This window comes from Cheilinus undulatus, linkage group 8 (genome assembly GCF_018320785.1).
Source record: "Cheilinus undulatus linkage group 8, ASM1832078v1, whole genome shotgun sequence".
NCBI lineage: Eukaryota > Metazoa > Chordata > Actinopteri > Labriformes > Labridae > Cheilinus > Cheilinus undulatus.
The window spans coordinates 3,600,181-3,626,452 of record NC_054872.1 but is presented as its reverse complement, the minus strand read 5'-3'; the positions used below and the strand labels follow the sequence as shown (position 1 = coordinate 3,626,452).

General features: G+C 40.3%; 1 protein-coding gene across 1 annotated transcript; it reads left to right on the top strand.

The window, feature by feature from the left end:
- The first annotated feature begins 5,944 nt into the window (after positions 1-5,944).
- Positions 5,945-24,849, top strand: gprc6a (G protein-coupled receptor, class C, group 6, member A). The gene is made up of 6 exons (XM_041793946.1): positions 5,945-6,147; positions 10,533-10,791; positions 14,794-15,597; positions 18,855-19,070; positions 21,803-21,926; positions 23,707-24,849. Exons 1-6 carry the CDS (start codon positions 5,945-5,947, stop codon positions 24,822-24,824), a joined length of 2,724 nt encoding a protein of 907 aa, XP_041649880.1. The 3' UTR covers positions 24,825-24,849.
- The last annotated feature ends 1,423 nt before the right edge of the window (positions 24,850-26,272 follow it).

Sequence of the window (26,272 nt, the reverse complement as noted above, 5' to 3'; positions counted from 1 at the left end):
ATCCACCCATCATCCATCCATCATCTGTCATCCATCATCAATCCATCCATCCATCCATCCATCCATCCATCATCCATCCATCCATCATCTATCATCCATCCATTCATCATCCATCCATCATCTGTCATCCATCATCCATCATCCATCCATCCATCCATCATCTATCATCCATCCATTCATCATCCATCCATCATCTGTCATCCATCATCCATCATCCATCATCCATCATCCATCATCCATCCATCCATTCATCATCCATCCATCATCTGTCATCCATCCATCCATCATCCATCCATCCATCCATCATCTATCATCCATCCATTCATCATCCATCCATCATCTGTCATCCATCATCCATCCATCATCCATCCATCATCTGTCATCCATCCATCCATCATCCATCCATCCATCATCTATCATCCATCCATTCATCATCCATCCATCATCTATCATCCATCCATTCATCATCCATCCATCATCTGTCATCCATCATCCATCCATCCATCCATCCATCTATCATCCATAATCCATCCATCATCTGTCATCCATCTATCATCCATCCATCCATCCATCATCTATCATCCATCATCCATCCATCCATCCATCCATCATCCATCCATCATCTGTCATCCATCATCCATCCATCCATCCATCATCCATAATCCATCCATCATCTGTCATCCATCTATCATCCATCCATCCATCCATCATCTATCATCCATCATCCATCCATCCATCCATTCATCATCCATCCATCATCTGTCATCCATCATCCATCATCCATCCATCATCTGTCATCCATCATCCATCCATCCATCCATCCATCATCCATCCATCCATCATCTATCCATCCATCATCCATCTATCCATCATCTATCATCCATCATCCATCATCTATCATCCATCTATCCATCCATCATCTATCATCCATCATCCATCCATCATCCATTCATCCATCATCTATCCATCTGTCATCCATCATCCATCCATCCATCCATCCATACCCATCCATCCATTTGTCATCCATCCATCCATCCATCCATCCATCCATCCATCCATACCCACCTATCCATCCATCCATACCCATCCATCCCTCATCTATCCATCTATCCATCTATCCATCCATCCATCCATCCATCCATCCATCCATCCATCCATCATCCATCTATCCATCCATCATTCATAGACTTCAGAACAGAACCAGAGCCAGAAACAGAACCGTGTCTGTCTGACAGCACTCCCACCTTTCCTTGAACCTGTGACATTTTTTTCTCCGGGGTTAAGGAAAAGTGGATAGGAAAGGACTTAGGAGGTATTTTTTGGACTTTTTGAAAGGGACCCCTGGACGCTGAGAAACCGCTATTGTCTCCCCTTCCTCTTTGTTTGCCTTCATCAAGTAAAGACTTATTTGATAGAGGAGGACAGTGGATAGAGTTGGAAACAGGGACAAGAGAAGGGGAGAGACATGTGGTAAAGAGCCTCTGGCCGGATTCAAACCCGGGCCGTCTTCGTAAACTAACCACTAGGTCATCTGTGCCCCTGACTGTGTTTTTTGAGTTGTGCTTTTGACTCCAATCACCTGTGGCTTTTAGGGTCGTTACAGTCAACACTGTTTGAATATTAACACTATAAAACTGTCCACCTCAAACCAGCTATTACAGGATTACATAACTGATTATTGTAGTTATCACAATAAAGAGGGTTCTGATAAAAGATGATTAAAAATCACAGAGAGGTATGAAAATATAAACCCCTCCCATTAGATCTAAACTCAGAGAAATCAACAGTTTTAAGAAAAGCTGAAAACTTTAACAACAGGTCAGGAATTTTAAACCTTAGACCATTAGATCCAGTCTTTTCCATACAGACCCAACCCTGTTAACCTCCGATGGGACCCCACCCCTACCAGGAACATTTCTGACATGAGGTCTGCAGTATAATGGTAAAGAAAAGGTAGAAGCTTCTTAATATGTTCTCTCAGTCTCATTTATAACTGACAACCTGTTCATTAATTCATCTCAGATTCAGAACCAAGCAACTTTATTTATTTATGACTTTCTAGAAGGACTGTTCAGTCTAGGCTAGGGGTGTCAAACCCATTTAGGGTTGGGGGGCTGGATTTACTTTAATGAGACATCCTTTGGGCCGCACAATTTTTTAGCAATATCAGTTTAACCTATGACTGATGTATATGCTGCTGTAATGTTTACAAAGAGAAATGATCCAGTATTAGATGCAGGTACCAGTGGTGTGCTGGGGGGGGCGCTCTGGCCCAATTGCTGAAAAACGCACGCTACAGTGACCTCTTGGGAGCCAAAATGCATGTTAAAGTGTCCCCCTGGTTGGCAAAACACAATAAACTGCCCTCTTGGGTGGAAAAAATACACTAAACTGCCCCCTTGGGTGGTTAAAACATGATAAACTGCCCACTTGGGTGGCAAAAAGGCGTGTTTAAGTACCCTCCTCATTGGCAAAACACACTAAACTGCCCTCTTGGATGGAAAAAAACACACTAAACTGCCCCCTTGGCTGGTTAAAACATGTGCTTAAGTGCCCTCCTGGTTGGCAAAACACTACTGTTGCAATGACTTTTATTTTTGGCCCTTTTTTGATCTATATTGAGCCAGAACTATATCTCACAGAGCTGGATTATCTGGTGCTAATATGGTGTTAAAATGCACTAGAATACAGGAAATGGCATCTACTTAATCAAAAATGGGTCAAACAGGTCAGGCAAAAATATTCTGTCCTTGTAACATAACAATTTTTCAGATTTTATTGTTTTGAGAATCCACTGACGATGAATTTATAAGACTGGAATATTCATTAAATATACATTCAACATGACTGTTTATGGCTTTAAAACAGCAACCTGTCCACAAAACCTGATCTGAGCCCTATTTCACCCGGCCAGGGATCAGTGCACAGAGTCCAGAGAGAAGAATGAGAGAGAGAGCAAGAGGATCCTAGGGAGAATAATCGCACTGCTGCTCTATAACTGTTTATCGAGTTGCAAACCCTCACCTGCTGAGTGAAAACTTGACTTTAAACATGTCTGAGCCCTACAGTTGTTCTTCTCCATGTCCACTCTCTCTGATTCCCCCTGACGTCCCTGCACGCGTGATGAACTGGGACATCTCTGTGCGTATTTTGGATGCATTTTAGCTCTGCATCCAGACTAAACATGTCAACCTCTCATGTAATAGGACAGCCTGTGTCCAGATTAGGATTAAATGTTCAATCATAAAGTATTGTTTTTATCATTATGAGAGGAATTTTTACCATTTGACAAGACCTGGAGTTAAATATACCACAGAATTTATAAACCATGTCCTGTTTAAACTTAAGTGATCAAAAGCATAGTTTTACTTCTTGTTGACATAAAATTAACTTGTATGTAAATAAAATGAGTTGATATTACTTTGGCATTACGGATTGTAATAATGAGGTATTAAATCAGTTGGGAGATTGAACTGAGTCGCTAACCAAAGCGAGATACGATGTCTGCGTTTGTGGCTGACAGACAACTGACATCAAGTGGGGGGCCACAAAATATCTTCCCACGGGCTGCAATTGGCCCGCGGACCGCAAGTTTGAGACCCATGGTCTAGGCCAGTGGTTTTCAAAGTGTGAGGCGGGCCTCCCCTGGGGGGCGCCACAGAGCTTCAGGGGAGGTGCGAGAAAAAAAAAAGAAAAAAAGGTGACTTGCTTTGCTAACCTCTGCTGTGCATTGAGCAAAATGGATAGACTCATAGCTACTATAGGGACTATACTATAGAGCAGTGTTACTCAACCAAAGAGCCAAATTATTGAAAATACCTTTGCAAGAGCCACAATCTAAGAGGTAAAAAGTAGCAAAAATAGCTTGAAGTAGCAATAAAAATAGGTTAAAGGTGGCAAAAATGGTCAAAAAGCAGCAAAAAATGGGTGAAGATGAGAAGAAAAATTGGAAAAAATGGTCAGAAAGTAGCAAAAATTTGTGAGAAGTGACAAAAAATGAGTGGAAAGTGACTTAAGTGGGCAAAAGCAGTTAAGAGTGGCAAAATGGTCAAAAAATAAGAAAAAAGTGGTATGTAATGGCAAAAGGTTGCTTAAACGGACAAAAAGTGGACAAAATGGGATAAAAATCATAAAAAGACGTCGCAAAAATGAGCAAAAAATTGAAAAAAAGAGATATTTAATAGTGAAAGGTAGCTTAAATGGACAAAAAGGTGAAAAAGGGCAAAAATGGGATAAAAGTGAAAAAAAATTAGGGAGGAGAAGCAAAAAGGAGTTGTAAAATCACCCAAAAAATATGAAAAAGCGTTTTTAATGGCATTATAACTGAATAAGAGGGAAAGGCAGATGTTTAAGGACATTTGCAAACCAAAATATCCAAAATATATTAATGTTAAAATGTTTAAAGATTAGACATATATATTTGAAATGTTATTAATTTTTTCCAGAATTTGAATCCTTTTTGTGAGGATTTTTTTGGGAGGCTCACTCTCACACACTAGCTGGTCACCCCTGGTCTAGGCTCTACCAGGAAACAGTAACATTAATCAGCAGAACCCAGATAAACCAGAACAACAGTCTGAGCAGTGTTTAGACGGTCTCAGTCACAAATCAGAGACAGACCAGCAGGAGAAGGGGTCACAGAAGCACCAAACCCAACACAGACATGCATTTAAAGAAATGAACAAACCTGCTGACCTCTCACCATCAGTCGTCTCTGGGATTCACAGAGTGGAAAAGAGTCAGATCTCCAGGGGGGTCTTGATTTAGGGGGCCACTGTTCAGTTATACACCCCCTCCCAGGGAAAGTCATGTCTTCAAAATAAAAGCAAATCTGTATCCAAACAGGAAGTCAATTATCCTTCAGAAAAAAGAAAACTCTAAAATCAAACAAAAACAGTTTTAAATATAAAATAGTTAAATTTTAAATGGAAAAAAGAGGATGAAACTAATTTTGATTAACTAAGGAAACTCTGCAATTAATCTCGATTAAAAATTGTAATATTTGACCGTCCTGTTAAGGAATGAGTTTTTCTTTCACATGTTTGTTCTTTGTTTGATCTCCTGGTCAGCCTGCATGGGTTTATATACATCTCGTATGGAGGGGCCCTCTGTTGGGTCTCTCAGGGGCCCCGTCATTCCTGCAGGGGGCGTGACCTTAAAGCACGTCACCTGTCAGCTACGACGTTACCTCACGCGGGCCACCATAACTGAACAGCAGAGGATTTGAAAGCAGTCACATGATCTCAAGTTTGAATGATGGGGTCAAAACATCAACAACCACAACCTCCTCACTGGGATTAGCTGCTGTCATGTGATTGGTTGATTAGACGTCTGCATGAACAGGTGTACCTAATGAAGTGGTCAGTGAGAGTCTAGTGTCATGTGAGCATCTGCAGGGCGTGTCTATGTTTACAGCAGTCAAGGATGATCTGTCTCAGTCATAAAGAATCCAAACACCTTTACACACACTGACAGCAGCTTCAACAGAGCGTGACTCACAGAGCCGCCACTCAGGGCGCCGTGGGCGGGCCTTCAGGGCAGAACATGAGAATAGGAAACTCCGGAGGAGGAGGAGGAGGAAGGAGGAAAAAGGAGGAGGAAACTTCTCTTTTTACACTACTTAAGATGCTGAATGGGAGCAGAGAGCTGGAGGTGACAGGTGCAGGAGGACGCCAGGAAAGAGGCAAAGGGAGAGGACAGGACGGAGAGGACAGACGGGAGAGAGGACACAACAAAAGGAAAGGGACGGAGAGGCCAGTCAGGACAAAAAACAAGGACTGGAGAGACTAGGTAGTGGACAAAAACAGAGAGAGGACACAAAGCAAGGATAGGAAAGAGGACAGGACAAGAGGACACAAGGAGAAAACACAAACACTTAAGAGGACATACAGCAAGGACACAAGGAGGGAGGACAGGATAACAAAGCAAGGACAGAAGAGAGGACATGGCCTGGGATGCTCTTTTGACCCATTTGCTCATCTCCTTAGTCCTCTGTCTTCTCCATGTTGGACGCGTCTCCCCACATGGGACCCAGGTGGAGCGAGCTACTGCTCCTGGAGATTTTATAATCGGAGGAATTTTCCCTCTCCATGAAGACGTGGACAAAGAAAACATGTCCTTCGAACCTCATCTGCAGCCGTGCACCAGGTGAGAAACCAAACTGATAAAGAGGATCAAGGATTTAACCAATCAGTCTCATTGATCCTTTTTACTCCATGGATGCAGAAACCTGAACCTGGTCAGTTTCACCTGAAAGCTCAAGGAGAAAAATACAAAGATGTTTGGCAGAGTGTGCAGTAGTGATTAGTGACAGAAGAATAACCCCCCTGATAAACTCAAGTTTGATTAAGTTTGAAGGAAAAAGGTTTTGAACTATTTTATTAAAGTAAACAATGGACATTTATTGGCAGTGATGTTAAAAACCACAGATCTGAGGTTACTCTGGGAAAATGTGGTTTTCTTCCTCTGTTGATTCATTTAAAAAAAACAGACTTTATATCCAGTTCAAAAGGAAACTGAGTCATTCTTCCTTCTGCACTGTCCAAAGTCTCTCATAACCATGTCTGCTACAGTCAGGGAGGAAAGTAACTGAATACTTTTACTCACATTAGTGTCACTCAGAAGGGATTTGTGTAGTTGTACTTCTTTGGGTTGTTTTTTCAAATCAGTTACTTTTACTTGAGTGCAGTTTGAATATTTTCTTCACTGCATTTTAAAAAGCTTCTATCACAAAAGTGTGACTTTACCTGAACTACATGGTAAAATTTTATGTTCTCTGTTCTTATTGCACATTAAAAAACAGATTTCACTGTCTGGCCACCTAAGGCTGCTTAGAATTTTAAGTAAACTTTAAATGAAATAGCTTTAGCTTTTCCTTGAGTGCATTTATGAATCAGTACTTTCACTTCTACATAAATAAATTCTAACCAGAGTAACCGTGTTTTACTGGAATACGATAGTCTACTCTTTTCTCCTCTGGGTATGGAATGTTGTAGTATTATATCCAGGCCTGTAGACAGCCCAGTTAAAGGGGATTCCCTCATATTTATAATAGCCATTCATCTCTAAATGCTGTGCAGCTTTGCCATACTTTCTGTCTTAACTCAATCATTAATGAAAGGAGAGTCACAAAAGTGCCGTTTTAACCAGAACTGGAGCATCACTGTGTGTTTTTGATTGTATTAGTACAGATCTAGTGGGGAGCTCCTTTAATTTTTTATGAAAAAACGACTTAAATCTGGATCTTTGGCCATGAGCAGGGTTCTTTCAAAACATACACATGCCTCTGGCAAAGAACTTGATGTATCTTATGACAGTGTATTTTACCGTCTAATACTAAATATGTTATATCATAATGTAACATAACATAACATAAAATAATGTAATGTAATGTTACATACCATTACTTAACGTAACATGAGCTAATATAACGTAAAGTAACATAAGACAATGTAACATGATGTAACTTTACCTACTAAAACTTAACATAACATAGGAAAACATGAAATAATGTAACCTAACGTTATGTACATACAGAGGTGTCAAAAGTATTCACATTCATTACTCAGGTAGAAATATAGATACTAGGTTTTAAAAGACTTCTGTAGAAATTGAAGTATAGAGGGGGGGGGAAGCCATTAAGGATAAAAGTTTAGGCCGTGCCACAGGGGCCTATAGTGCACTACCCCATCTCCTCAAAAAAACATTTTTCTGAAGGCCATAATGACTATAATGTTAAAATGTTAATGTTGAAAAATTTGGGATGCACCTTTTTCAGCAGCATTTATGCCCATTGAAAATGAGCACATTTTAGTACAATGCAAATACAGTCAAGAACCATATGTGTACTACCAACCTCCTCGCCTGGCTTGGTTGGGACATTTTGCTCCAGTTCTCTTGAGTTTCTTTCACGGACATCTTTGTACCAGGCTACATACGTCTGCTGTTTCCTTGCTGGAGTGTGACATGATCTGTGTACATACAAACCAATAGGGTGTCTGAATGGTATTATGTTTATACTTCTCATCCAACCACAATCAAATTCACTCTATCCAGATTGATCTGGATAGGTTTTGGGGGGTTTTATTTGTGTTTTTTTGAATGATGACAAGCCGGAATGAAAACAAGCTGAAATGAAATAGGAGTAACGAGGCTATTTTTAAAATGTAAGGAGTAGAAAGTACAGATGATTGCTTGAAAATGTAAGGAGCAGAGGTAAAAAGTTGGCTGAAAAATAATTACTCCAGTAAAGTATAGATACCCAAAATTTCTATTTAAGTAAGGCAACAAAGTATTTGTACTTAGTGAATTGACACCTCTGTGTACATAACATAATGTAACATCTGGTAAAATATCATGACATAATATAACATCACACAACATAACAACACAATGTAACATAACATAACAATGTGACAGAATAATGTAATACAATATAACGATACGCAGCACAACTTGATGAACAAATCGTACTGCAATGTAACATGAAAAAATGTAACACAAAGAAACGTAACATAACATAACGTCAAAAAGATAACTGTAACATAATGTTCACATAGCAAAACGCGACATAATGCAACCTGACGTTATTTACATATCATAATGTAACATAAGATAAAATAACCTAACATGACATAAAATACCATAAGGCAACATAACAACACAATGTAACATAACATAACATAACATAACATAACATAACATAACATAACATAATATAACATAACATAACATAACATAACATAACATAATGTAACATAACATAACATAATATAACATAACATAACATAACATAATATAACATAACATTACATAACATAACATAATAAAACATAATCTAACATAACATAAAACATAATCTAACATAACATAACATAATATAACATAACATAACATAACATAACATAATATAACATAACATAACATAACATAACATAACATAATATAACATAACATAACATAACATAACATAATGTAACATAACATAACATAATATAACATAACATAACATAACATAATATAACATAACATTACATAACATAACATAATAAAACATAATCTAACATAACATAAAACATAATCTAACATAACATAACATAATATAACATAACATAACATAACATAATATAACATAACATAACATAACATAACATAACATAACATAACTTAACATAATATAACATAACATAACATAACATAACATAACATAATATAACATAACATAACATAACATTATATAACATAATATAACATAACATAACATAATATAACATGACATTACATGACATAACATAATAAAACATAATCTAACATAACATAACATAATATAACATAAAATAACATAACATAACATAACATAACATAACATAACATAACATAACATAATGGCAATATGTAATACAATATTACCATACGCAGCATAACATAACATAACAAATCCCACTGCAATGTAACATAATAAAGTGTTACACAAAGAAACATGACATAACATAACATAATGTCACATAATCAAATATAACATAATATAACATAGCAGACTGTAACATGACACAACATAACATGATGTTATGTGACATGATGTAACATAACAAAATGTAATGTAACATAACGCAATGTAACGTAATGTAACATAACATGACCGAATGTAGAATAACATAATGTGACATAGCAGTATATAACATAACACAATATAGTGTAATATAGCATAATGTAACATAATGTCACATGATTTAATACAAGAAACATAACATAACATAACATAACATAATGTATCATGATTTAATACAAAAACATAACATAACATATTGTCACATAGCATAATGTTACATAACATAACTTAATGTAAGGTAGCATAACATAACATAATGTAACATAAGGCAACATAATGTAACAAAATAAAACATAGCGTAAAGAAACAGAATGTAGTGTAATGCAATGTGACATAACATAGTAAGATTAATCATTACGTAACCTAATGTAATGTAACACAGCATAACAAAACAGCGTAAAACAGCATAATGTAATGTCATACAGTATAAGGTCCCAAAATGTTTCCTATAGTATTGTATCATAATGTATCTGTCAAATTTAGGTTATATCATACACTATTGTGTTGTATGATACCATACTGTTCTGCACTGTAATACTTGGTTTTATTGTATCATATCATATCATAATATGACATCCTATTATTCTGTACTGTTTGGTATTGTAGTGTTGTATAATTGTTTAAATTTTGGTACCATGTTTACCCATGTGGGCTGAGAATATGATTGTAAGTATAACACAGTAATAAATTTAAACTATAACTAGATAAGGTGGTCAGTATTTAGGAGGTTACCATAACTAAACATTTGGAGCTTTCTTTGAGTAAAACTGCATTTCTTTAAATCACTGCTGTTGTTTTACTTTGATAATAAATTAGTTAGTGTGTAAACTCTTTGAGAATAATCTATCTCTGATCAGAAGGAGATTGAAGTGAAGAACAGTCTGATGTTCAACATTATGCTGATGACAGTGAACTGTTCCCTCAGGTTTGAAGAACGGCGTCTGGTGAAGATCCTGGGGATGATCAATGCCATTGAGACGGTGAATAAATCCCCCCTCCTGACTGATGTCAACATCACTTTGGGCTATGAGATCCTGGACTCATGTTCAGACGTGGGCATGGCTCTTAGAGCCACGGCAGACTTCATGCAGAGCGAGCAGCCTGTGGTGGCAGTTATCGGAGCGTCTCACTCTGAAACATCCATCGCCATGGCCCGACAGCTCACCCTGAAGATGATTCCCCAGGTAAACAGAGAAACAACACACCTTTTAATTATCAGAGGAACAAGCCACATGTGTGAGAATGTGGAAGCAGCAGAGCAGGTTTGATCTGCACATGAGAAACTTCAGTGAAATATGTGGGCGGTATCTATTTCCTGCCCCAGAATGAACACTTTGACACGATACGCATCAATAAACAGGACAGAGTCGAGGCGTGGCACAGCCAAAATAAACAACAGTGTCCTGTCTGACAGCTGGCACACTCTACACGGAAGGAAATACTTTCTTTAATACGACATTAATACCTTATTGTCAGCTGAACATCTGTGGTGCCACTATTTATTCACTACCCTATTAATGTCACTCTTCCTGACAGGTCATAAACTTAATTAGAACAGGTAATGTGGGGCCAGTTTCAGTGGTAAAAACCAACATGAGGCTCTTTTAATTCAGCTCAAATCAAACAAAGCAGGTGAACCAAATATTCTGAAGCATCTTTTTTTCAGGTCATTAATCCAGAGAACTACAGGATAGACAGAAATGATTACTCTAAATACCAAAATTGTCAACAGTCCTTTAGCTCTTAGAAGAGCCTCAGGACTAAATCAGCCCTAATTCTGCAGAACTGCTATCCTTCTCCAGACCAAAAGAGATGCATTATACATCAAATCAACATCCTTCATCTCTATCATTACTAGAAAACACTTCTCTTTTAGTGTACCTTTGGTTAACCAGGAAAACCAGGTTAAATTAAAAATCAGTTTTGCATTAGTGTAACATATACCACCAAGCTTTCCCTTATGTTGGCAGTCCTTTGTTGCAACTTCTAGAAAAGTTGTTGGAACTGATGAGGAGGGTGGGAAACCCCTGCCCAACATCCCGAGCTTCACAAACATTCCATTTTCTGCTTTTGATGATCTCATCCTTCAAAGGCTTAAATGTATTTTAGAGATATGATGCCATCAAAGCTTATTACACATTCCATCCTTGCCCATGAAGGTGATGTTATTAAAAGCCTCTAAAAATTCACTCCTTGCTTATAAAGGCGATGTAATCAAAGCTTGTTGTACATTTAATCCTTGCCCATAAAGATGAAGTTAACGAAGCCTCTCAACATTCCATCCTTGGGGCGCACAGATAGTCAAGTGGTTTAAGGTGGTGTAACACGTACGCGGGCGGCCCGGGTTCGAATCCGGCCTGTGGCCCTTTAACGCATGTCTCTCCACAATCTCTTCCCTGTTTCTGAGTCTATCCACCATTCTCCTCTATCTGATAACCCCCCCCAAAAAGAAACATTCTGTCCTTGTCTATAAAGGCGGTGAAATCAAAGCTTATTAAACATTCTATTCTTGCCTGTAAAGGTAATGTGATCAAAGCCTCTAAAACATTCCATCCTTGCCTATAAAGATGATGTTATCAGAGCGTCTTAGACATTTTATCCATGCCTTTAAAGACAATATCATCAAAGCTTATTAAACATTCCATCCTGTTGTTTAAAGATAATGTAAAGAAGGCCTCTAAAACATTTCAACCTTGCCTATAAAAGTGATGTTATCAACACTTGTGAAACATTACATACTTGCCTGTAAAGATGATATCATCAAGGCTTCAAAAACATTCTATTCTTGTCTATGAAGATGATGGAAACAAAGCCTCAGATCATTCCAACCTTATCTATAGAAGTTGATGTAAAAGCTAATGAAACATTCCATCCTTGCCTCTTGCATCCTCTTGACCAGTCTTAAAGAACATCATCAGTCAAACTTATTCCATCCTACTATTCATGTCACTGGTCCAGGTAAACCTAAATAAAAATTAAAAAACAAAAATAGATTCTCTCTCTATCAGTGACATATCTGTTCCTCTGTCACTAATCAGACATTTGGATTAATTGATCCATTTTACAACACAGTAATCCACTGATTCATTGTTTCAGTCTGTCTATAGGGATCTATCACTAGAGTGATATGAAGACATTTGGAGGCTTTTGGGGGGGCTTGGACCGTGATGTTGGAACCAGGGGTCCTCCATGGGGACTTTTATTAGAATCTAAATCTATTTTGATGCTGTTTAATTCACTCTTGGTCCCTTATAAATAAAAAAATATAAAGTGACTTCAGAAGAAAACTTCATAATTGAAAGCCATAATTAAAAGCCTCTTTGACAACAAGCATCGTCTGCCTTTGTGAGTAAAAATTTAGCTCTCTCCTCTCACACATGCAGCTCATCCTGAGAACTTCTGGATTCTTTTTATGTGTTTTTACCAATGTGAAATCAGACAAAAGCAGATTTTTCCTGCAGCTGTAACTTCTCTAAGTGTAGCTCTAAGCCCATGGTGGATTACTGTTAGGTAACTACCATAACAGAGAGTCTGGCCCTCTTTGTAAAGTGTCTTCATATAAAATTTGTTATGAATAATTGTGGCTCATGGTTTGAATTCATGTGGTGTTAAAATATTCAGCAACAGTAGTTTGTGGCTTTAAAAGTTCTTGTCAAAGCCTCCTCTCTGCAGAATGACAACATAGGAAGTCTAACAATGTTTGGATTTGGATTTTATAGTCAGTAAATTTGATGTCATAACAGGAAATGAAAGTGAACTTTGGCCTTATGGCCTATATTTTTTCATTAGTTGAGAAACTGAATGTCACATTGTCACGTAAATATTTTCAATTATAGGATATGCATTATCTAGCCACATAATGCCTCATTCCATGTACTGCATTTCTACTGAAACACTGGAGCCTGTTCCACATCTTCATGGCAAGGGAGATGGTTTTTCAAACTTCTGTGAGCACACCTCCAACTAGGTTTCAAGGCACACCATATTAATATCTAAACAGACAATGTCAGATGGTATATTTGGTTGTTGTAATACATGCCTCCAAGCACACCAGCATGCCACAACATACCAATGGCAAGGGATAAATTTCACACCCATTAGAACAACATCCCGTAGAAGGTGCTTTGGAATGGCAGAACCTTTAAAAATTTAATTCACAGGGGTGACTGGAAAAGCATTCTGTTTGTCAAATTCATTATGGGCCAATCAGAACAACCAAACATGTGACGTAGTTTGTGTGCACCACCGCCAGGCTGGACCATCAGCTATTGTCATGTCAGTCCAGGATTGTTCACTATCAGTGGAGACGGATGGTAAATAAAACTGTCTGAATGTCTAAATCTGCTGAGGAAGCAGGGTTAGAATGTTTTAGGAACTTTAAAGGATGATATCAACTTCAAGGCAAGGTTAGAATGTTTTAGGAACTTTAAAGGATGACATCAACTTCAAGGCAAGGTTAGAATGTTTTAGGAACTTTAAAGGATGATACCAACTTAAAGACAAGGTTAGAATGTTTTAGGAACTTTAAAGGATGATATCAACTTCAAGGCAAGGTTAGAATGTTTTAGGAACTTTAAAGGATGATACCAACTTCAAGGCAAGGTTAGAATGTTTTAGGAACTTTATAGGATGATATCAACTTCAAGGCAAGGTTAGAAAGTTTTATGAACTTTAAAGGATGACATCATCTTAAAAGGCAAGGATGAAATGTTTCACAAACTTTAAAGGCTGACATTATCTTGACATCTTGACATCATCATTAAAAGCAGTAGATTGTTTTATGAAATTTAAAGGAAGACATCACCTTCAAAGTTAGGGTTAGAATTTTTAAAAAATTTTAAAGGATGATATCAACTTGCAAAGACAAGGCTTGAATGTTTATTAAACTTTAAAGGATGACATCATCTTAAAAGGCAAGGTTAGACTGTTTTATAATCTTTATAGGATGACATCACCTTTAAAGAAAAGGTTATAATGTTTTATAAGATTTAAAGGATGACATCATCTTTAAAGGCAAGGATGGAATGTTTTATAAACCTGAAGCTAGACTGTTTTATATACTTTAATGGATGACATCACCTCCTTAGGCATGGTCAGAATGTAGCATGGTCATCTCTTTTGTTGTTCTTTCTCAGTCTTAAACCATAAATGACATGTCCTAACACTGTTAATGTCCTTCTCTCCAGATCAGTTATTCATCTACAGCAGTCATCCTGAGTGATAAGACCCGCTTCCCCGCCTTCATGAGGACCATCCCCAATGACAAACACCAGACAGCTGCCATGGCCAGCCTGCTCAGCTCCTACGGCTGGAACTGGGTGGGAATCGTCACCACTGATGGAAACTACGGCCAGTCGGCTCTGGAACACTTTGTGTCCCAGGCGTCTCTGAAGGGCATCTGTGTGGCCTTTAAGTCCATCCTCCCTCAGTCTGTTACCAGCCAGGATGTGCCTTCTGCAATACGACACACCGCTGAAACTATCTTGAAGAACCCTAAGGTACAGGTCATCGTGTCATTTGCTAAGTCCAGCCACATGACGGCGTTGTTCGAGGAGCTGCATGCTCAAATGATCGCAGCGGGTCAGAGTGCTGAGTCCATGACCAGAGTGTGGGTGGCCAGCGACAGCTGGTCCCTCTCTGGTGCTCTGACAGCTGACCTCACCCTCGAGGACATTGGACACGTGGTGGGCTTCACCTTCAAGGGTGGAGACTTGTCATCGTTCAGCGCCTACCTGAACCACCTGGAGGAGGCGGGGCAGGAGTTGGCGAGGAATAACTCCTTCATAGAGGAGTTCTACATGAGGCTGAACTCCAGTAAAGAATCGGAGGAATCTGAGCTGGTGTCCAGAGCCGTGTCCAGACTGAAAGAGTACTCCCACTCTGACACCGTCTTCAGCGTGGAGATGGCCGTGAGCGCCATCGCTCAAGCTGTGGCGTCGATCTGCGCAAACAGAGACTGCAAAACTGCTGGAGCCGTGCAGCCCTGGGAGGTAAGACTGAAACTCTGCACTTGTGGCTGATGGTAGGGTTTATTCATTTAGGGTACACTCACACTCAGTTGAGCCACCTTAACAGGCCGGAGCATGGTGGCCTCCAGGAAATATCTCGTCACGTGGTAAGACGACACACGACCAAGACGACAGTCACAGATTTAGAGAACAGAGAAAATCTAAGAAGAAGGAGCCAGGTTTGAATGGACAGACTGAAGAAAATCTGAAGCCAGAATCAGTAAGTCAGGATCTCATAACGTTTAAATGTGCTCTTGAGTTTTGTAACCATAATGACTCCATACCTATAGGGGTGTAAATGTGTTTATATTCCTCCTGAACATTATAGTTCAGTCCATGCGGTCCCATGATGGCCCCTACATCCCCCCCCCCCCGTGTGTTTTTTCTCTTAAATATGACAGAGTCCCTGCTGTTCTGGATTATTCTCTATGGATAATTCAGAGCGGATCGGGTTTAGAGTAACAGGCTGTGAGGATAATGGGTTAGATAAGATTCAGGTAAATTCATAGCATTAATAAACATAACACCTCCATATACTGGCAGCAAACACTGAGCTGAATTCATGAACAGCCTCTTTTCCCCATCACTGGTGCTGTTTACTATAATAGACATTATTTCCTGTTAAACCAGTTCCCATTTGGAGATACCATAAACATTTGAAGTTTCTATTTTTGTAGAGCGTCCACGCAGACTCAGTCTGGGAACCCTGACGAGGGAATATTCTGGATAAACACAGTCATAAGGCCAACATTATGTTTGTTAAGAAGGGTTCAAATATTCACCAAAACAGTAAGGAGAATGAGAATAGATCTCTTTACACCTGAAACACGATTCACTGCTTTATTTATGAATTAGAAGATTTTTGCTGACTTCGGGTCATTTCCCTTCTAGATTCTGCTTCCTTTTATACTCCCAGACTGCTTCCTGAGTCTTTCACTACCACTACAACTAAACTCTTCATATTAAACTGTAACTTTAGCTGTTCTTAATACTGGCACTTTATGGCCACCATATGTTCTGATCTTAATCCTGCACTGAGCAAACGTGGGTTAGCTTGTCTTCTGAAACACAGTGGGATGGTATGTATTATTGATAGAGACAGACAGGCAGACACGTCCCCAGTTGTAGTAGTAAGATTCCCAGCGCTACATAAATGAATGTTGCCAACGCATCTGAATGATTCAGCCAGGATACAGGAGTTTTCAAGTTCCAACAATTAAAACCAAGAAATTACCAAGTACTGGGAACCTAACCCCTAATTTTCACACACTCTGCCTGCCTTAGGGTCAGCCTGTGAATTGCTCTCTTTATGTTCAATCATTGCTGCTCCACTAAACGTGCCCTGGTCGGTCTGCAGCGCTCCCAGAAACGTCACTACGGAAAGCCATTTGAGCATTTATTTGATATCAGTGATATTAACCATTGTGTAGCTCTATTAGCACTCAATTTTTGCACATTAGTATGCAACTAGTCCCAAATGCCCACTTGCACTTCTAGTGGACAGTTATGTGCATAACAGTAGACATTTCAGGTATTACTAGTAGAACTAGAAGACTGAATGCAGATTAAGTGTTATGGCCAAATCCTGCATCCTGATTGGTTATCATTTTTAAGTTTGAACTGGAGAGCCAATAGGAAGCCTCAGTTCACTTCTTTCCACCTCCTCATTAGCATTTAGTGCAGACTAGAAGTACTACTAGTAGATGTCATAGAGGTGGTTCACGATTATAAATACCTTGGTGTCTTGATTGATGACTCACTCACCTTTAAACCATACATAGAAAAACTTGTGAAGAAACTAAAACTTAAATTGGGTTTTTTCTTCCGTAATAAGTTGTGTTTTTCTTTTGAAGTAAAAAAGCGCCTTGTCACTGCCACATTTTTATCAGTGCTAGATTATGGAGATCTCTTTTATATGAATGCTTCTTCTTCATGTCTTCAAATGGTTGACACTGTATATCATGCTTTTCTGAGGTTTATTACCAACTGCAGAGCCATGACGCATCACTGTGAACTTTACTCCTGAGTGGGATGCCTTCTCTGTCCACTAGGAGGCAGGGGCATTGGTACACTTTTATTTACCAGGCCATGCTTGGATTACTGCCTCCCTACATTTGCACTTTAATCTCACGGAGAAGTGTTGACTCTTACTCTTTGCGATCAAATGATCAGCTGTTGCTCTCTGTTCCTTATGCGTGTGCAGAACTGGGAAAGAAAGCCTTTGTTTACTCAGCTCCTTTTGCTTGGAACATGTTGTAGAGAGACTGGAAATTGTCTGAGTTCTTAACCTTACATGCTTTTAAAGCTAAGTTAAAAGCATTGGAGGGTGCCTCAATAAAGTGCACGTGTTTTTCATAATCTGTGATTCCTCATTATGTTGTAATGTTGTTTTAATTGTGTTTGTATGTTGCAACTGTATGTTGAACTTTGCTGCCTCTTGGCCAGTACTACCTTTAAAAAGAGGTTTTTAATCTCAATGGGATTCTCCTGGTTAAATAAAGGTTAAATAAAAAATAGAAACAAAAATGTTTTGGCTTCCATCAGTAGTACTAGTAGATATTCATTGCCCCACTAGTATGACATCTCATCCTGTGGTACAAGCTCCAGGTCAGTGGGTCACAGAGATACAGAGCCAGGGACAGAGAAGAGTTAACTTCAGAGGAAGAAAACCACAGGATTCAACATGAACCACACATCCCTTATGGAAAACATAAACCTTTGAGTTCCTAATGTACTCACCCATGGTAGTAGCAAAAAAATCACAGAAGTGAACAGTAAATCAACATCAGAAAGCCAAAATAATCTGTTGTTTACATGCTATTCCTACCATTTTTCCATGATTTTGTGATCTTGGGTCTCCAGCTGCTCAGGGCTGCACTGGAACACTTTGATCTGTTGGAGCAAAACGCCGCACACCCAGAACACAGAGCAGGTGGAGTATGTGGAATATGGGGGTTAGACATCTGTCTCTGCTGCTGTGGTTCAGTAACTGGGTTTGACAACATGGGACAGCAAGGGCAGTGGATGAAACGACTGAAAATCTAGAAACCATATCAATTTAAAGGAGGCTACAAAAGCTAAAAGCTAAATATACTCTACTGACTGTAGTCTCAAAGGGGATCAGGCTCAGATCAGTGTTATCCTGTCCTGCCTCGTAGAACCGTGCTACAGTGATGTTTAGGTCTACGAGCCTATGTTGAAGCAGCTCCGTGCTGTAGTGACTGTCTGCTGTCGTTTAGGTGCTGAAGGCTCTGTGGATGGAGGAGTTCAAACTTCGAGGAAAGAGCTACAAGTTTGACAGTAAAGGAGACATCAACCTGGGCTATGACGTGGTCATGTGGCAATCAGATGGAGGAAACGTGGCCGTCCACAATGTGGTGGCTGAATACCACCCACACAACAACAGCTTCACCCACACCAACAGCAGCACCATGCAGCACCTGCACTACCTCGAGGTAAGATCGCTGTGGGTGTGCATACAGAAACGCCGCCAAGTGTTTACTGGAACACTGAGGGCGTAGTCATGATGGCATCAGCAGGTTTTTCCCTGGAAATGATTCAAAGAGACTCTAATACAGCAGCATAGAGTGAACACATAACACAGGTCTGTTTGCTACCCTATGTGGACAAAAGTATTTGTCTACATGCGGATTGTTGGGTTCAGGTGTTTTTATCAGACCACAGGGATATTCCACAGTCAACTGTAAGTGATATTGTTAGAAAGTGGAAGCGTTTAGGAACCCCAAAGTTGGAGACCGTGTAAAATCACAGAGCGGAGTCAACGCCTGCTAAGGCTTATGGTCTGTAAAAGTCTCCAAGTCTCTGCTGATTCCTCAGCAGAAGAGTTCTGAATGTCCACTGGCATTAGTGTAAACACTAAGGGAGCTTTCACACTAGGCCAGTTGTTTCGAACCGTGCAGCGGCGCAATTCCTCCCCCACCCCCTTCCCCCCCGCTGGCTTGCTTTCACAACAGCAACATCAAACCATACCCGCACCCACTTGGGTATTTACTCGGTCTTAAACAGCAGGTGGCGGTATGCACATAGCTGGTTTACAATCCTGCAAAGGAGGAGAAAGAAGAAGCTACCATGGGAACCACTGTGGTCATGACCTGAACGAAGATTATTTTTGTTTTGACCTGACAAAAAGTCCATCCTGCAGCCTTGGATGATTAAAATCACTTTTTAAGATGCCAGCATCATCACTCTTCGTTTCTGCACATCTACTTCAGCTCAGAGGATTAAATGGGTTCACGCTGCGCAGATACAGCTGTTTTTGAGGTTGACAGCAGACTTTTATTGCCTTTGCACCTCCTCTCACTGACTCCAACTAGTATTCATCTGTAAGGTGAGTCACAACAGACCGTTTATTGGCTGGATTCTGATGATTTCCGCCCTTTATTGAGGAAAAACGTGAGCGAACTACCGCGCTGTGGAAAGAAGTTTAATTTTTACAATGATGTCATAAAGCTGATACGACGCTCTGTCCCGTATCCGCGACAGTATTCACATCTCATCCAAATCGTGCCAGAGTCCACTTGAATTGCCCCAAGACCACCTCCCCAAGTAAGCCTGGTGGGCCTGGTGCCCGGGCGCGGGTCGTTTGCATCCACACTACCAAAACAAACTGGACTTTGGGCTCAAGTGCACTCGGATCCAGGACCGAGCCCCTTGTGTGAAAGCCACCTAAAACTGCAGCAGGAGCTTCATGAATGGGTTTCCATGGCCAAGCAGCTTCATGCAAGCCTCACATCACCAAGTTTAGCGTGAGATGGAGTGATGAAAAGCATACCGACATTAGACTGTGGAGCAGTGGAAACGTGTTCTGTGGAGGGATGAGCAGTTTAATTTTGTCAACTAAAACTATAACTAAAAACATCAGTCAATGGCCATTTTCTATGAGGTCCAGGTCAGGTATTCTCATCCAACATCAGTGCCTGGCCTCATAAATGCTCTACGGAATGCATGGGAACACATTCCCACAGAAACATTCTAAAATGTTCTGGAAAGCCTTACAGGAGGAGTGGAGGCTGCAAAAGGGGGACAACTATTAAAGTACATGGGTTTGAATAGTGTCATTACAGTCCCTGTTGATGGTTGATGGAGTTGTCAGGTGGCCAAATACTTTTGTCCATATCATGTATGTTTGACCTGGTATTAGACAAACAGTGAAAAAAAAAAAAAAAGCCCCATTCAGAGCGTTTTTGATTGGTATAAATGTCTGGACTGAGCCGTTGGAGGTGGATTCAGGCCGGCAGTGTAGATCGGCCCACGCCTTAAGCTGGTTTAAGGACATTGCCAGCAGATAGATAGATCAACAAAATCTTGATTTTAAAAGCTATCAAACCCCCAAAAATGAGTTTTAAGTGGAATATTTCCTTAGATAAAATCATGCTGTAAATTGTTGGTTCCCAGTCTGGGGTCCCGGACCTCAGGGCCCAAGATCTTGGGGGTTTAAGGCTTTGTCTGCTCTGAGGCTGCCAAAATTAGATTTGCAAATATTGACTAAAACCATGATAAGCAGTTATTAAGTAGTTAATATAAATGTCTTCTGATAGGAAAAGCATGCATAGCTTTTTTTTAGGATTTTTGGCAGCAGTGTGTCACTTTTTCTTCTCTCTTGGGTCCTGGGGGGTACATGTAAGGGGGCTCCAAAGGAAAATGGTTGGGAAACACTGCTGTAAACAATAGAAATGACTATATCGGTCTATTCTCTAACTTAACCTTTCATACAGAGACTTCAGCCTGTAAATACTCCTGCCTCCTCCATCAGCTGTGGGCAGGAAAGTAGCAGCTAGTAGTAGTCGTAGTTACATCTGCCCAAAGATAAAGCATTATTCTGGGTGGATATATTAGTCATGAAAGAATGAGCTAACAAAGCATTTTCTTTTTTTTCTATGTGCTGTGAAATTTCACTGCTACGCTATGATGGTGATGGAGGGAAACATGCTTGGAGCATCTTTGATGAATGAATCAGCCTCGTATTGCTCATGTTACTCACTACCATGATTTAACCTTCCTGTTGCAGGATTAGCTGACAGGATTGCAGGATGTTGTAGAGCTGCAAATTTCAACTCATCTCTTTGTCTGAACTGTGTTAAAGTGTCAAGTTTCTGCAGTGTATCAACGTTAAAAAGTACACAACACTAAACAAGGTGATCATTTTGTCTCTCCCTGCTCTCTGTAGAACATTATATCAAAGTGCTCGAACAGCTGCATCCCTGGCGAGTTCAAGAAAACAGCTGAGGGTCAACACACCTGCTGTTACGAATGCATCAACTGTACCGAGAACTACTTCTCCAACAGCACAGGTGAGACACACTCTACTTACACACAGGTATGGAGTCATTATTGTTGCAAAACTCAAGAGCACATTCTAATGTTCTGAGATCATGACTAGTTGATTTTGGTCTCAGATTTTTCTTCAATCTCTCCCTCTAAACCTGCCTTTGTGCTCTGAACGTCCTCCTTGTTCTTAGATTTTCTCCGTTGGAGGATGTACCAATCATGTTAGCTCTGCTCGTTGTTGCTGTGCTGTTCTCCAGGAGACATCTTCTTTGCTCTCACTAAGAGAGTCCCAACATTCTGTAACATACACACTCAATATATAAATCTGAGAGACAAAAATTATCATTAAACTTTTACAGTAATTATTATAATCTCGAAAAGGTAGCCAAAAAGTGAATCCAGCAGATATAGAAATAGCTGAATCATCTGTCTACTCTTTAAAGCCAAAATGAAGTCTGTAGGAGGAACTGAGTTGGAGTTTTAGGGTGTGGAAGTTGACTAAGATGATGTGTGTGTATGTGTTTGAATGTTGGGACTCTAATCTCAGTCGACTATATTGCACAGAGTCCATTCCTTTCACCGGGAGGATCTGTCTCTCGGAGCTACAAGCTGATAGGTTTGTTCCTGGTCAGAGAATGACCAGACCAATCAGCATCATTGAAGGAGAAAGAGGCCGTAGCTACAGGTGTGGTTTAGTAGAAGTGACTCCAAGTCTGTAAACTAGCTGTAGAACATCTCTATCATTATTAGGACACAGATTTACCAACAAACCTTCCCTCATGTTGACTGTCCTTTGTTCTTTCGCTCCTCACCAGTCCCACCAACTCCAAAAGTTGCCAACCATGCCTAGCTGTTGGCAAAAATAGAGGGAAATATCCCCCAACATTCCCAGTTCCACAAATATTCCACCCTCTGCCTTTAGTGATGTCATACTTAAAGGTCTTTAATAGGGTTATGAAAAACAATATCATCATTTAATGTTGATAAAAACATTCCATCCTTGCCTTAAAGATGATGTCATCCTTTAATGTTCATAAAACCTCTCCATTCCTGCCTTTGTAGATGATGCCATTTTTAAATGTTGATAAAACATCCCATCCTTGTCTCAAATGTGATGGCAACTTTTAATGTAGACAAAACATTCCTCCACCCTTGCCTCAAATGTGATGGCATCCTTTAATGATGATAAAACTTTCTATCCTTGCCTCAAGGTAATATCATCCTTGAATGTCGATAAAACATCCTATCCTTGCCTTAAAGATGCTGTCATTCTTTAATGTTCATATAACTTTCCATCCCTGCCTTTGTAGACGATGTCATCTTTTAATGTTGATAAAACATTCCACCCTTGCCTCAAATGTGATGGCATCCTTTAATGTTGATAAAACTTTCTATCCTTGCCTCAAGGTAATGTCATCCTTGAATGTCAATAAAACATCCCATCCTTGCTTTAAAGATGCTGTCATTCTTTAATGTTCATATGACTCTCCATCCCTGCCTTTGTAGATGATATCATCTTTAATGTTGATAAAACATTCCAGCCTTGCCTCAAATGTGATGACTTTTTTTAATTTTCATAAAACAGCCTTGCATCAAGGTAATGTCATCCTTGAATACCAATGAAACATTCCATCCCAGCCTTAAAGATGATGTCATCTTTGCCCCAAAAGTGATGTCATATATGACATACAAAGAGATCACATGGCCATCCATTTTTTTCAGGAGCTGACCATATTTAGATAAGGCCCTCACTCCTCCTGTGAGTCTGAGTCTGTCCCCGTCTTTGTCTCCGTCTCTCTGCAGATATGGACCAGTGTCTGAGCTGTGACGTGGACACTGAATGGTCTCCTCAGGGCAGCTCCAGCTGTAAACCAAAAGTCCTGCTCTTCTTCTCATGGCAGGACGGCTTTGCCATCGTCCTCCTGACCTTCTCTGTGCTCGGCATCATCCTCACTCTGCTCGTCTCGTCCCTGTTCCTGCATCAGAGGGACACTCCTGTGGTGAGAGCGGCCGGGGGCCCGTTGAGCCAGGTCATCCTCTTCTCCCTGGTCATCAGCTACATCAGCGCCATGCTGTTTGTGGGCCGGCCAAACAGAATCCAATGTAAGTCTCGCCAGGTGTTATTCGGCATCAGCTTCACACTCTGTGTGTCGTGCATCCTGGTGAAGACACTGCAGATCCTTCTGGCCTTCCAGTTCAACCCCGAGCTGCAGCATGTTCTCCGGAGACTCTACCAGCCCTACGTGGTCGTCAGCATTTGCGTGGCCTTACAGGTGGCCACATGCATCTGCTGGCTGGTCCTCAAAAGCCCCTTTAACACCACCATCAGACTGCCCGACACCCTGCTGGAGGACTGTAATGAGGGCTCCTACCTTGCCTTTGGGGTGATGCTTGGATACATCGCTCTCTTAGCCTTCGTCTGTTTCGTCTGTGCCTTTAAAGGACGAAAGCTGCCGCAGCACTACAACGAGGCCAAGTTCATCACCTTCAGCATGCTGCTCTACCTCATCTCCTGGATGCTCTTTGTCCCCGTCTACGTCACCACCACTGGTGTGTACCTGCCGGCAGTGGAGATGGTGGTCATCCTCATCTCCAACTATGGCATCCTCAGCTGTCACTTCTTCCCAAAATGCTATGTCATCCTCTTTAAAAAGGAACAGAACACCAAGACCGCTTTCCGGAAGAATCTTTACGAGTTCTCCACTAGAAGCAAAGACTCAGTGTCTGTTTCTGGGAGTGTAGTATCAGAGAAACCATCCAGCGGTTTCCACACTGTCAGCAGTGTTTCCACTCTCTCTTCACCCACAGCCGATCCTCTCAAACCCGCCATGGTGATGGACTGCAGAGAGACGGGCTGCCCTGGGTTCCACCGAGGATCGGTCACCAGACGGTCGGTCCTCAGGAGGAGTACCAGCATATGAACTCTTTATTTCTGTTAAATATGGATGTGGAACTGTACATAATGTTTTTATTATAAAATAAAATATGTTTTACAACATCTTCGTGTCCATTTGTTTCTTTAGAAGTCATAAACAAGAGGCTAACATACGTTCACTGTAAGGGTCCCATCGTTCCAGTGGCCCGGGACAGCAGAGGGTGAAGTAAAACACTAATTCATGATAAGACAACAGTCCTCTGAAGACAGACAGGACAGTGGTGGGGAAGGAATAGGGCGGGACTGGTTACAGAGGTAGTGTGATTGGTAGGCAAAGAGCTAATTAAGGGTCAAATATGAGGCAGAAATAATGACCCATGACATCCAAGAGCCAAGTTCAAATGTGCCAAATCTGACAAAAGTGATAAGTTTCTGAAATGTTGATCTCCCAAGATTTGAGGCCACACTAACCTATGACCTATGACCAGTAGGCGATTTGAGGGGGGATGGCGTCCCCCTTGTTGGCAAAATGACCAAAATGCATCCCCTTTGTTAACCTGCCATCCCCTCTCTGTCAGGGCAGAGCAGGAATGCTTAGTTGAGTATGTTCTGTCTGACTCATTGATCCTTTACAAGGTTTCCCATTTATGTATTAAACTGCAGCGGATCGCCACTGTTTAATTAGCCCACCTGTTTTCACATCGGCATTCCCATCCAGTATAACTTGTACTGACAATGTAGGCCAGTGAGAGCCTACTCAACCCGCGGCTTACTTTAAAAAATCCTCTCGAAATCCTCTATAAAGGTGAAAACTGTCAGCAGTAGCCTAAAGACTCTTTGCAATAGGAACAGGAAGTCACTTCCTGCCGATGCTCTCTGATACTCGTATTTGATGATGATTTTTGTGATGTGCATCATCATCAACGAGCCAAACACACACGGATCACATTTTGAAATAATGTAAAATTGAGTAAAACTTGTCTAGACGCGTGTAGTTTATTTGATCTTAAATGTACTAATGATAAATACTGTCAAAAGGGCAGAAACAGAAAAATGAAAGCAACAAACTGGCAGAACGTTTTGTTAGAGAGCTGCAGGTGAGAGGCAGGGCTAGTTGAAGCCATTTGGAGGCCCAGGGCAAAGACCAATATGGGAACCCTCCCCCTTTAGCTAAAAGCAATAATAATGAGAGGAAAAATATATAGAAAGCATCCCCTTAAGTTAACAGAGCCACAGAACTACAGTAAATGTCCAAATATGAAATATTATACTCCAACAGACACCCATGATTCATCAGCTCTTTGAAAAGCTTCTCATAGCTCTAAGTCGGCACGTTCTGATATTTTAAAAAGACTTCAGTCCAGGTGGAACTTACATAAATAAAAACATGCTTATCATCGGTGAAATATTCTTTCTTCTGACACTATACAGAGATTTTTATGTTGCCTCTTTCATCCCATTTAACAACACAATAATGCACCAATTCACTGTTTC